This window comes from Corvus hawaiiensis, chromosome 1, assembly GCF_020740725.1.
Source record: "Corvus hawaiiensis isolate bCorHaw1 chromosome 1, bCorHaw1.pri.cur, whole genome shotgun sequence".
NCBI classification, from domain to species: domain Eukaryota; kingdom Metazoa; phylum Chordata; class Aves; order Passeriformes; family Corvidae; genus Corvus; species Corvus hawaiiensis.
Genome location: NC_063213.1, coordinates 38,784,968 through 38,797,812, shown reverse-complemented (window position 1 = coordinate 38,797,812; position 12,845 = coordinate 38,784,968). Strand labels below are relative to the sequence as shown.

General features: G+C 43.9%; 1 protein-coding gene across 2 annotated transcripts in view; it reads left to right on the top strand.

Annotated features, from left to right (window-relative positions):
• Window positions 1-3,328, top strand: part of TGFBR2 (transforming growth factor beta receptor 2) — a 68,666-nt gene extending 65,338 nt beyond the window's left edge. For both annotated transcript variants that reach the window (XM_048301442.1, XM_048301448.1), the window contains exon 7: window positions 945-3,328. In XM_048301442.1, the coding sequence (XP_048157399.1) occupies window positions 945-1,124 (180 nt within the window). In that variant the 3' untranslated portion in view covers window positions 1,125-3,328. The remainder of the gene's footprint in view (window positions 1-944) is intronic.
• Window positions 3,329-12,845: the final 9,517 nt, after the last annotated feature.

Sequence of the window (12,845 nt, the reverse complement as noted above, 5' to 3'; positions counted from 1 at the left end):
CGTGATAAAATTCTGGAATGGATTTACATATTACAATTACCCCCACACCCCCCCTTAATGAAATTTGTTGCACTATTGATTTCAAGTTAATGTTTAATATTTAATATAATTTACTGCTTGTAATTTCAATGCCAGCAGAAAACTAATGTTATTTTTATACAGACAGTAACACTCTGCTATTAGCACTGACATCAGTCAACATCACCAATTAGGTAAATTATACAATTAATGCAGTGTTGTGAAATGTTATTTTTCAAATAAGTTTAAGATAAATCCTACTTAATGGGCTTTTAGTGTCGTAAAGCAAAACACGGTTTCCTGGAAAATACCTCATGTTTATAAAATGCATTACAGAGATGCAACTGGGTTTTTGCTCCTGTAAACATTTGCATCAGAATTGAAATGAAGGTTAAACAGTTCCAACTGTGAGTGATGTGTTTAAGTGTTTGTGGGATTGTGGCCCATATTTGCACATAGATTTAGGTAGTCCACAAGGAATTCATAAAGAGCTGATATACAGCCCAGTGTTGCTGGCAATCAGAATTTTGTTTGAAAAACTCAAACAGAATTCAGGCACGCAAAGGCATGGGTTGAGCAAGAAGTCATGTTGTCCTAGAATTCTTATCATATTTAATAAACAAAAAAACCCTGCCTGATTCTATAGCACTAGTCCAAAGCACCGTTGTTCTTGTTATAAGGTGTCAGAACACATGCCCAGAAATGACGGTACCAACTAAAGTGATGAAAATATTGTAGTAGGGTTTCTTTAAAAAAACCCAAAAAGGTATCAATGCCCCCATGGCAGAAGCAGCAGATCCCATAAAGAACCTCCGGGACACAAGTGAAATAACCCCCAAACTTCTGAGGGCACTAAAGCAGCTCTCAGAGAGCAGCTCTGTCGGTGGCTGGGCCGCTCACGGCTGCTCTCGCTGTGCTCCCTGCAGGGCATCCAGATGGTGTGTGAAACCCTTATCGAGTGCTGGGACCACGACCCCGAGGCCCGGCTGACGGCGCAGTGCGTGGCCGAGCGCTTCAGCGAGCTCAAGCACCACGACAGGCTCTCAGGAAGGAGCTGCTCGGAGGAGAAGATTCCCGAGGACGGTTCCGTGACCACTGCGAAGTAGCGTGTGCCCGAGAGCTCCGGAACAGAGGGAAGTCACTCCTAGACGTGTTCACCTTGGCAAAGGAAGAAGTCTTGATCAGTGCCTTGACTTGCTTCCTGGAGGACTGAGGCTGTCACTACTCCCTTTAGGTTCCAGCTCTGGACAGGGAGATGTATCCGGGGAAATAAAAGCTGGGGGAGTAGCCGTCATACCCTAGCACTGGAAGCCAGCACCATGTCGTAGGAGGAGCTATGTATGGTAGCACTTCCTCAGGAAATGAGATTTGAAAATAGCCAATAACATTATGCACTTTATTAATGCCTGTATATAACTATGAAATTGCTATTTTTATATATATATATATATATATATACATATATAGCTATAAAATGTGTGTGTATGTATATATATATATCTATCTATATATCTATAAACAGCTATGTCCTGGGGGGAAAAAAGTTGTTAAAAAAAAGTGCTTCCAGGAAATGACCAGTGCGTTAGAAATCCCACTCCTTAGGGAAGGAGCCTGGGGAGACTGGTATAGCACCACACCAGCAATTGTGCACTAAGCATTCTGCCAAAAAATAGAAATAAAATGCAATAAGAAGATGACTTTCAAAGCACATGCTGTGACCACCTGGCTGTGGTCCTGCTGTTCATAGTTGCAGGAGCAGGCTCACAGCAGACAGGCCAATTTGACTTTGCAGTTGTACTTACATGGTCCTGTCTGCAGCACATTGTGGAAGGTTCAGGAATGTCTTTTCCCTCTCATCTTAACTCAAGTCCTCAAAGTGTCCCAGAGCAGGCATGTGAGGAGTTTTGGTCCTTCTCACATGTGTGTTTTGTTATAGAGTTCATTAATGTTGTATGTTTATTGCTTTGAATTCGTGCTGCTTGTAAGCAGGTTGCAAAATACCAGCAGGATGAGTTTTCCCTTCCTCCCATTCCCACCCCCAAACCATACAGAACAGGACAGGGCCAGCAACAATCCAAGCAGATGTTTTATATTTGCTGTGCATTCTGAGTGCAGGCAATACTATTTTTTTTTCCCTTTCTTTTACCTTGATTGTGTTGCTGTAAGAACAAACTTTTTTTTTCCCCTGTATGTGTGTCTGATTGCTGGACAAACCACAGTCTGACTCTGTTCTGTGCTTTCCAAAGTAAGAGACAACAGCTGGTGCCTTTATTTTTGCAAAAAGACCTTGGAGGTGACAGAAAGCTTCATAGCAATAGGTTAATGGCATATCCTGCCCTCAGCATTGCCTGCATTTAGGGCTGCCTCAGCAAGTCAGCAATTCACAGAATAAAAAAAAAAAAAACAAAAACAAAGAGTTTTTCAACAGGATCCCTCATTGCTTACATTCTTTCAGTTCCCCAAAATGCTTAAGACAGTTGACATCACATTGGGCCTGTATACATGACAGCAATGTGTTTAATAAGTGCTAAAAATTTTGTCTTCAGGTGTTTTACAGTGATTTATCCACTTCTCTCTTCCTCATAGCATGTCAGCAGGCCTTGCAAGTTAGAAATTCAACCAGCAGAAACCAATCCTGGACAGATATATCTGGTGTGATTTATTAAACACCTTTGACAGATAAATATCAATATTCCTCTCAAAGATGTTGCCATGCAAGTCAATAGGAATCATGCTTATTCAAATAGGAGTTAAGATTTATGATGATTTATGATGGCAAATACTTTATTTGAGATGGGTTTGTAAGTGCTTTTTTTTTTTTTTTTTTTTTTTTCCATTTTAACCAAACTGCTCAGAAATATTTAAACAGAGTGGGGCAAAATCTCCACAACTTCAGTGGAGGTCAGAGGATACTATGGCAATTTTGTAGGGATGCAATGTTGTAAACTCGTAGGGCCATAGGCAGAGGTAGGAGATGTGGGTGGGGAGTGCATCCAGGCAGGTGGAAGGTCACGGCCCATTTCTCTTCCTCCATCCACACAGAAGGTCAGGGAATGGTGATGAATAGTTCCTGACAGTACTGACGTTTTTATGGGGTTTTTTAACACTACATGTAAAGGAAAATTTTTATTCTTTTAAGGAATACTTCACCTGTACATCATGTATGAAATAGGAATGTGAGCAATATATACTCTTGTATATCAAAAGTTTCAAACACTTAACTTGCTTTGTAAACTGTTTTGAGGGGGTTTTTGTCTTGTTTTGTATAAATCAAATGTTTATTGGAGCAAATAAAATGACACCAACTCAATTTAGTCTCCCGTCTCTGGAGCATCCAGGATAGGGAGAGGGCTCTTCCTAAAATGAACCCTATCCTAAAATGATTCAAGTCCGTTCCTTCCCACCAGGGTCCTGAATGTCATGCTCAGTGTGTCCAATGTGCATGTGTCCTGCTTTGCTAATGACTCCTTCCCCCAGTCTCTGCCCTGCCCTTCAGCAGAGCAGCACTAGCAGATAGCCAAACTTGCTGGCCCCTTAGCTCCTGCACTGTTACACCTTCACTAGTCTCAAAGGAAGGGATGGAGAAAGGGTTTACAGCTGATGCTTTCCTGCTTCTGGTTTGCTCAGGTCTCAGTGTGGATGTGACTCTTACAGAAATGGTTTAGTCACGGACTTGGCAGTTTTGGGTTAGCTGTTGGACTCCATGATCTTAAACTTCTTTCCAACCTAATGGATTCTATGGTTCTATGATAAGGCCGTAGTTAGACCCCAGTCATTTTGGTGCTGTTATTTAAGTGAACCAGAAGGCAACCCACTAGATCTGTGTCACTGAGAAGTGCATGATTAATGTGCTTGTGCCTTACAGTTACTGCTCTCTACCTTTTTAAGCTGATACCCCTCCTGTGGAAGACAAGCAGAACAGAGGCACCAAATAAACAAAGAGCAAGATACTTCCCTCTGCCCTCTTTGAGTTGCCTTGAATGTCACTTGGGTTGAATCTAAGCCTTTGCACAGGGTGCAGTCCACCAGTGCCTGATATTGGCATCTGAGATGCTCCAGACATCACCATTTTTTCAATGATTGAATTTTCGTGCCAAAACCTCCACTGGCCCTCATACTTGGCTGCACTGAATATCTCCTTTTGAACCTTCAAGTGTGGATACCTCAAAGAAGCACCCACATGTCCTCATTCATAAGTCAATGGCAGGGGCATCCGGGTCCATTGCTGTGCTTGCTCATCGTCTGGTCCAGGGTCAAGTTCAAAAGAGGCACCTTAAATCAGGTTGCTCAAGGCCTCGTGGAATTTTGAGCATGTCAAGGATTTCACAGCATGTCAGAGATTTCAGTCTCTCTGGCACCCAGTGCTCTGAACAGAGCAACACACACAGCCAATGTCAGGTGTGCAAAGCATAGTGGCCACATCTAGTCTACAATCAGCAAAATGAGGGCTTTGGGAAGGAGGCCCTACCTAGGTGCCCCTCAAGCAGACAGCCACAGGTGACCAGCTCTTCCTTCAAGCCAGCTACCCTCTGCCAAGTATAGAACAGCTCTCAGCTCCCCAACAGGCATGCAAAGGCTCACTGCCCACATCCTTGTGGCTGGCCCCAGCGTGTGCCAGTGCACTGGTGGCAGTGGCCACCCCTCAGCAGTCCCCACCACTGGCCACGTATTGGCAAAGATCTTCAGGCCCCGACATCCTGTTTATGCTGACTCAAATCTGAGTCCTTTTGGCGTAACACAGCAAGCGTTGCAAATGCATTTTTAAAATGTAGCAGGCAAATTCCACAGATCTTTCAGTCTTGAAGTACACTATAACCTTGAAATAAAGTACCCTGTATACTTTTAATAACTTTTTTTCAGTTAAGGCTTTTGCCCACCTTTCTCATCCTATCGTATTCTACATCCTACTGTGAGCAGCTCTTCATTAGTGTGTCGGTCAGGATTTTATCACCAGGGTACACAGCAAGGAGGCTCCAGCTGTGCAGTGCAGAAGGCAGCCCTTGGGTTTACTGCTGAACCATGCAGTGGTCTGTACTGGTTAGGGAAGTTTCCCAGCACAGCCTGCCTCTGTGTCACCAGTTCATGTCATTTCCAGCACAGTGGGGATTTCATCCCCTTCTAGGATATTCCCAACTGCTCCTGAAATAGACAAGAATGATAAAAGATGGAAAAATCATGACCCAGCTCCTGAGGAGAAAAAAAAGAAATATAGAGGTATTAAGACATCATTATTCCAAATGCACCTGGAAACAAACGGGGCTACATGTAAAGCACCGGCAATACTGTCCTCTTGTCAAGCCAGCTGTACTGGGGCCCAAGGGCTTCCTTTGCTTCCACAGGAACATTGATTAATTTATTTCCCAATCCTTAGTTCTTTCTCTCTCTCTCCTGCTTGCTTTGGGGGTTTTTTTGCGCTTTTTTTTTTTTTTTTTTTTTTTTGGCAGTATGTTTTTAATAAAATGCTGCCTGTGGCAGTTTTTCCCTCTGGCCACAAAGAAGATGGAGTGAATACTGTTCCAGACTGTCTGCCTGTTCCTGAATGCAGTTTGGCTGCCTTCATGCTGCTTATTACTTGGCAAACATTCCTGCAAGTCGGTGCACACCATGTGCGTGTTGAGAAGGCTCTTGCTGGGGGGGGATGGCAAAAATTCAAGCCTCAGCCTGGGTCAGTACAAGTGACGCAACTCATTGCAAGATTTTGGTGCTTGGTTATTTTTTCTTTCAGTCATTTGTGTCCTACTGAGTTACTTTTCCCAGCATGACCCACAAGACTCAGTTTGCCTGAGCCCATGGTGCCCCAGCCTTGTTGTCTGAACCCCATTTCCTCTCCATGCCTTGACCTACTGGCAGCTCTCATCTATTTTTGACCTCAGAAGCTGAATGGCTTTGCTCATGGGCAGAAAGCTGGAGACAGTCAGTGGTTTGTTGAAATACAGCCAAATTGTGAGGCTCCTGAGAGGACCAAGCCCAGGAAATAGATTTAAAATTCTTGACTAATGAATGCTTTGAGTACCATCTAATCACTTCATGAAGAGGCAAAGGCAAAAGGCAGCTCATAAATTATCTATTGTGAATTATTTGCTCAGCTATAATGGTGATAAAACAATCTCATCAGACAGTTTCATTTAGGTAGCTAAACTCTTAAAAAGATTAGACAGTCACCTGATCAAGTCTGGCCTGATTAAACCCTCACTGCTGAAATGTCTCTCTCGCAAACACGTTGCCGCATGAAACCAGGGAGAGCAAAGATCCCTGGCATTTTTTCCCAGGCTGACCCTCTCCTGTGTCACAGGAGGGAGCACTCGCAGCTGAAAACACTTCTTTTCTTTCTCCTCTGCTGCAGCAAGATCTTCTGTGGAAGAAGAAACAAAAAGCAATTCACCTTGCTCTCTTCGTTCACTCATCCATGGCTTCAAGGCTAGGCTGCCGGCAGCCCCTCCCAGCCGCTCCTCTTCCCCAGCACCTTCAGATGCCCAACAGGGGCTGCACAGTGACCTCCCTCCTGCCTCTGGTTTTGGATCAGAGTGCTGGTCTTTCTCCTGCTGGTCATGAAAACTCCCCTCTGTGTTTGTGTCTCAGAACAAGACCTGCACCAGGTATTGGGGTTTGAGAGCTGAGATCATCAGCCTTGCACGACCTCCCAAAGGGCACCTCACCATTGTTTCTGATCAGCCCTTCCTCCTGCACCCCTCTACCCCCAGCCTCATCTTTACCCCAGCAGGGACTGCCCTGACCACCGGGGTCTGTCCTCCAGAAACAGCACCTGAGCAAGCAAACCCATTGCATACACCTGTTTAACACACGGTCCTGTGGGGAAACATGAAGAGGTGGAAAAGCTCTTAGGTGTGAGAAAAAAGCCGGTTTCAGAAATAAAGCAAAATGAATTTAGGAATCAGCTCTAGCTGCAAAAACTCGAAGATAGAAGATACAATAATATAGCAAGGAAGGACATTAAAACAATGGTTAGAGTTTCTAGGTTTGGCTGAAATAGGTTTTGAAGTTGCAAAAAATATGCTTAGCAAGATAGATAAGTTTAAGCTCAATAATGGAATATTGTGCATTGTTATATAAAGGCATAACAAGCATACAACAGATGTACGTGAGCTATTGAGGATTGGTTAAAACAGTTGTCTGTAACTTTCAGAAGCATGCTATTGGCTGAGAAGCTTTTAAGAATGCTCTGTAACAAGGAAGTCTTTGGATGCCTGTGACGGTGTGAGCTCTGTACCATCTCTGTCTCAACTTGGTATGTGAGACTGATAACGGAATAAAATAATGAAAGGCTCCTGGAACACTTGTCCAGGCTGCCCGTCCCGTTTGCTCGACGAAAACGCCAACTCGGCCCCTTGGCTCATTTAGGGCAGGAGCGATGCAGAGGAAGCAAAGCCCAAGAGAACCGCACATCAGATGTGCTTCTACGGGCTTGCATGGACATGGTGATCAGTTTGCTGGCCAGGTTTGCTGTCTTTCTGCTCTCGTGAGAGGTTGCATGAGGCTCCCTGGACCACAGTTGTCTCCTTATCTTTCTGAAGGAGAGGACAACCACATAATCGGCTCCTGGCACCCCTGGGGTGAAGTTTCCATCAGTTTGTAATCCACAGGAGCAGCTTGCATTAAGCCCCCCACCCTCACCCTCAACTCTCACTCACCCCCCTCCCCATGAATCCCAGGCATTGAGCCAGGAATTAAGACAGCCCTACAACATTTCCAGCCCAGCCAGAGGAGGGGTTTCTGTATTGTACAGCTCAGCCGCCTGCTGGTGTAACATAAAGATCTCTGAAATGTCCCAGTTTTTACAGAATGCTTCAGCCACCAGCTGGCAGTGTGGGGGGTATAGGGAAGTGCTGATGAACTAAACCAACTTGAGATGCAGAACCTGTTGTCAGAGCTGTATGCTGAGCTGTAGAAATGGAGCTCCCCCCACAACCTCAATTAGGCCCAAACTTTCCGTGCTACACAAAGAGCTTCAGAAATAGATTTCCTCTGTTAAAAATATGCCAGGGTCCTCATGATTCAGCGTTTCAGGAGACCATTTAAGGTTAGAAATTTTTTTACGGAAGCTATTGACTGCATCTAGTTCCTGGTTTTGCTTGAAGATGAAAACTGTCTAATTCTCAAACAGAAGCCAGTATAAACTTCTCCACAGATAAATATCTGTCTGCCTGTGGCTGCAAATGTTCAGGTCTTGAAGCTGGACTTTATCTGACTTCCTTATACATGTATGTGAATGCTGAGAGGATCTCTGCACTCACTTATCAAGGCTGTCTATGCTATGACTACCCAGTAAAATAAGATTTTAAAGATATCCATATTAAATTGGGAATATATTGTTTGGCAACATATAAGAAATGCTTCCCCAGACCCAGAAGTGCCAAGGGTTGTTGTTTCAGAGATTGAGATGGAAATACAAGGCCTACTTTGGGGTCTTTCAGTGCATTTTTACAGTGACCTTTTGAGAATCATTTAAAGTAAAATACTATTTTTTGAAAGAGCAAAGCTTTTTATATGCCTAAAATGACAAAAAGGGTGTTTCATCTTTGATCCAACAAAACTGAAATAAAGGCTGTCAGGGAAAGGACCCAGTGAAAGAAAACATGAAGCCTGTCTGCTGAAAACAACTATGTGGTGCTGCCACCAAGGAGAATTACAATTTGCAGCGCATGGGTTAGCAGACAGCATATTCAGGAGCAGCCCATCAATAAGACAGGCACAAAGCAAGTTGAAGATAATAACTGCTGATACTTGAATCCAGACATTTCTGGAAAGATGAAGTTTCCCCCTTTCATCAAATTAAAGTCAAATTACTGATTCTCTTCAACAAAAATACTTGCTTTCCATAAGCCATCTGGTGCTTCTGGAGGCAGAAGAAAATAGGCCATACCTTTAATTAGCAAAAAAGTTTAGACAGGACATAAATCTCATACCAAGACTTTTAATTTTCCAGTTGTTAAGTCCTGTACAATTTTGCACAGATCCACTCATGTACTTTGGGTACCACCCCTTTTGCTCATCTAAGCCCCATGTGAGAAGCAGGAGCAGTGCTTCTGTGACATGACATCACTGACACTTCAGCCTCAACACTGAGGAAGAGTGCAGAAGCAACTTGCAGGGGATTGGATATCAGGAAAAAGTTTTTCACCCAGAGGGTAGTTGGGCACTGGAACAGGCTCCCCAGGGAAGTGGGCACAGCATCAAGCCTGACAGAGTTCAAATAGTGTTTGGACAATGCTCTCAGGTGCACGGTGTGACTCTTGGGGCTGTTCTGTGCAAAGGCCAGGAGCTGGACTCAATGACCCTGATGGGTCCCTTCCAGCTCAGCTTATTCTGTGATTCTATGATTCTAAGTATTTCTTGTAATGCTTAGAATGGCATAGTGGAATGCTCTTGTGTTTTGAGCATAAAGACACTTCCCATTAAGCAGCAGGTTGTTTAGCCTGTGTACATCTGGAAAGGACGTGTAAGTCTTATTAAATAGGGGGGGGGGGGGGGGGGAACCCATAATTTCATTTTAATGTAAGAATGTTGACATTAGTTTTCTTGCCTTGAAATAATTTCTGGAATAGTTGCTTTAAGAACCTAACCTAGAAAAGCTGTAGGAAATGGGAGAAAGAATTTAAATTAACTTGTTTCAACATTTCTCAATTGTTTAGGTTAATCACAGTAAACCAAACAGGATCCAGTCATACTTAAACACAGCCTTTGCCCAAGTATAAACTGTTTACTCTAGCCATGACACACAACCAGACAAAATTAATTCCTGATCTGGGGAAGAGTCTAATTTGCTTTTATTAGCTCTAGATGAAAACATTTTGGCAGAATAAGGTTTGCTTTTCAATGTGAAAAAGTCTCAAAATCTCCCGAGAGCGAGCAGGCGATGCAGCAGTCTCACCATCCTCTCCACGTCAGCAGCTTGGCCCAAACGTGGCTCCCATGGCCAGGTGCGAGCAGGGCTGTGCAGGGAGCCGGGGGCAGCCTGAGCATGGGCAGCAAATGCTCCCACTGCCAAAGCCTGGAGAGAAGCAGCCTACTCCATGTGCTTTCATGGCTTGCTTTGGGACCATCCCTTCGCTTCACCAGTGCTGCTCAGGGCAATAGGTTTGAGTTCAGCAATTTGACTTCTAGTTTCTATGGATTGCAGGCAGGTTTTCAGTACTGACACCATGCTTTGCCCACCAACATGTGGACAGTGCTCACAGAATAGCTTAAAGATTGGTTGTTCTGTCCTTTAGGTGTCTTCACATTAGTGCTAATAACACAAAGTATTTAGTTCAAAAATACAAGCAAGAAATACAATGGATTTTTACAAAAAATTTTTGCCTTTCAATTTTCCAATGAGCATTTTAGCAATCCTTGCTGATGCCTGATTGCCATGTGGGGTAGCTAGGCTGGAGATCTCTATTTTTGCACTACTTGTCCTGATGTGCAAAATCTATCACATTAACTTCTAGGAGAGATGGAAATTTATTTCATGGACAAATGCATGAAATAAGCTTTGGAGACAGGGTCAGAAAGGTCAAATGCTGATGTTCATCTTTTTCATCTCCTTTTCTGTATGCACAGCCAGCACATTAGCAATAGGAATGTATGAATGCTATGGAGTGAATGCCTCCTCTTTACCATCAGCAACACACTTCTTGCTTGGGCCACATATCTTGTCAATCATAAAATTATTAACTTGAAGATATGTGCAGGTTTTGGCTGAGGTAATTTTCTTCACAGTGGCTTGTATGGGGCTGTGTTTTGGATTTGTGCTGAACACAGGGTTGATAGTTCAGAGATGTGTTTGTTATTGCTGAGCAGGGCTTGTGCAGAGCCAAGGCCTTTCCTGCCTTTCATACTGCCACGCTGGCAAAGAAGCTGGGGTGCATGGGCAGCTGGGAGGAGACACAGCTGGGACAGGTGACCCAGACTGACCTAAGGCATATTCCAGACCTAGTGACATCATGCTCAGTATAGAAAGTAGGGGAAGAAGGAGGAAGGGGCGGGCATTTGGAGTGATGGTGTTTGCCTTCCAAAGTCACCACTACATGTGATGGGGCCCTGCTCTCCTGGGGATGGCTGAGCAGCTGCCTGCCCATGGGAAGCAGTGAATTAATTCCTTGTTTTGCTTTGCTTGTGTGCGCAGCTTTTGCTTTCCCTAATAAACTGTCCTGTGGTGGGTTGATGCTGGCTGGATGCCAGGCACCCACTGAAGCTGCTCTATCACTCCCCTTGTCAGTTGGACAGGGGAGAGAAAATACAGTGAAAAGTTCATGAGCTGAGATAAGGACCAGGAGAGATCATTCATCAATTATCATCACAGGCAGAAGAGACTTGAATTGGGGAAATTAATTTAGTTTATTACTAATAAAAATCAGAAGAGAAAAAAAAGGAGAAGTAAACCAAATCTTAAAGATACCTTCTGCCTGCCCTTCCCTCCTTCACAGGCTTTACCTCTTCCCCCACAGCAGCGCAGAGAGACAGGGAATGGAGGTCACAGTCAGTTCATCACAGGTTGGACCTGCTGCTGCTCAGGGAGAGGTGTCCTTTCCCTGCTCCAGCATGGGATCCATCTCACAGGAGACAGTTCTCCATGAATTTCTCCAGCCTGAGTACTTCCCATGAGCTGCAGTTCTTCACAAACTGCTCCAGCATGGGTCCCTTCCACGGGGTGCAAAACTGCATTTTTAAATGACTGCTTTAATTGTCTTCCAGAAGTAATTAAAATGAAATTATAGGTATTGTGAGCTGCATGTTGTGCTTTCATTAAGATGGTAATTATGGGGGAAGAGCTCTTAATTGGGAAGAGGAAGTAGCTTTTTTTTTTCAGTGCCGTATCTCCTACATGATTGTCTCATCAGGTTCAACACTCTGGGTCCAGAGCAACATCTTTGTCCTCCAGTTCTAAAGAAATGTAGTGAATTAAATGGTGAGGGTATGCTTCATGAAGAAAAACACAAAATGAAAAAAGACACAGAAAATAAAATCCATCAGGAAGAACTGAAAAAGAGAAAAGTATCTGGAAAGGTAAAAATGTTTTGTACTTGTTTGGCTATATTAGTCTTCTCACTAGCTACAATCAGACAATAAAAGATTAATTTTCAAAATAGCACAGGATAACAAGAGAGTGAAAAATGCTTACTGTATTTTATTGTTTCAGCCTGACTGATCTGGGTGAAATCCATCCTCACAATCTCAGATCTAGCCATGCTTCTCTTTGACTACTCTGACTTTCCTGCATAAAATGAGAGTACATGTCTGGCTCTAAATACAAATGCATGTCCCAGCCACATCATGACTGTACCAAGGCAAGATTCCAGTGCTCCCTCATCTTCCCCTTCCCAGGCCCTTGCTTTCCCACGGAGTCAGCAGCCAGGCACACGGCCTCACTAGGCCTTCCTGCACCTGCCAGCCTCAGCTCCATCCACAGCCAACCTGAGGTTCAACCACTTCAGGACCAAATTCTCCTAGCTGCAACATGCCCCTGAGAGGATTTCTGCAGCTGTATATCTTGCTCCCATGTTGTCCAAAGAACTTGTCATTTTAAAGGGGGCAAGAGGGGCTGGGGAACCTGTTCAGTCCCTTGTATCTCAGATAATTACAAGGGGTGGGAAGAATCAAACTATTTGAAGACAAGTGGGAAAGAATGAGAGAAGAGTAGGAGTCAACATGGATTCATCATGGGTTTTTTTTTTCTATGGAGCAGTAGCTCTTGCAAAATAAAGATACAGTAAACATCATGTGTCTTGAGCTCAGAAAGGTTTTTGACATCATCTCAAGAGATGCTTTAGTTCACAAACCAGGGAAACGCTCTCTAAAAAAATTCAAGCGCAGAGTGGACACAGGCT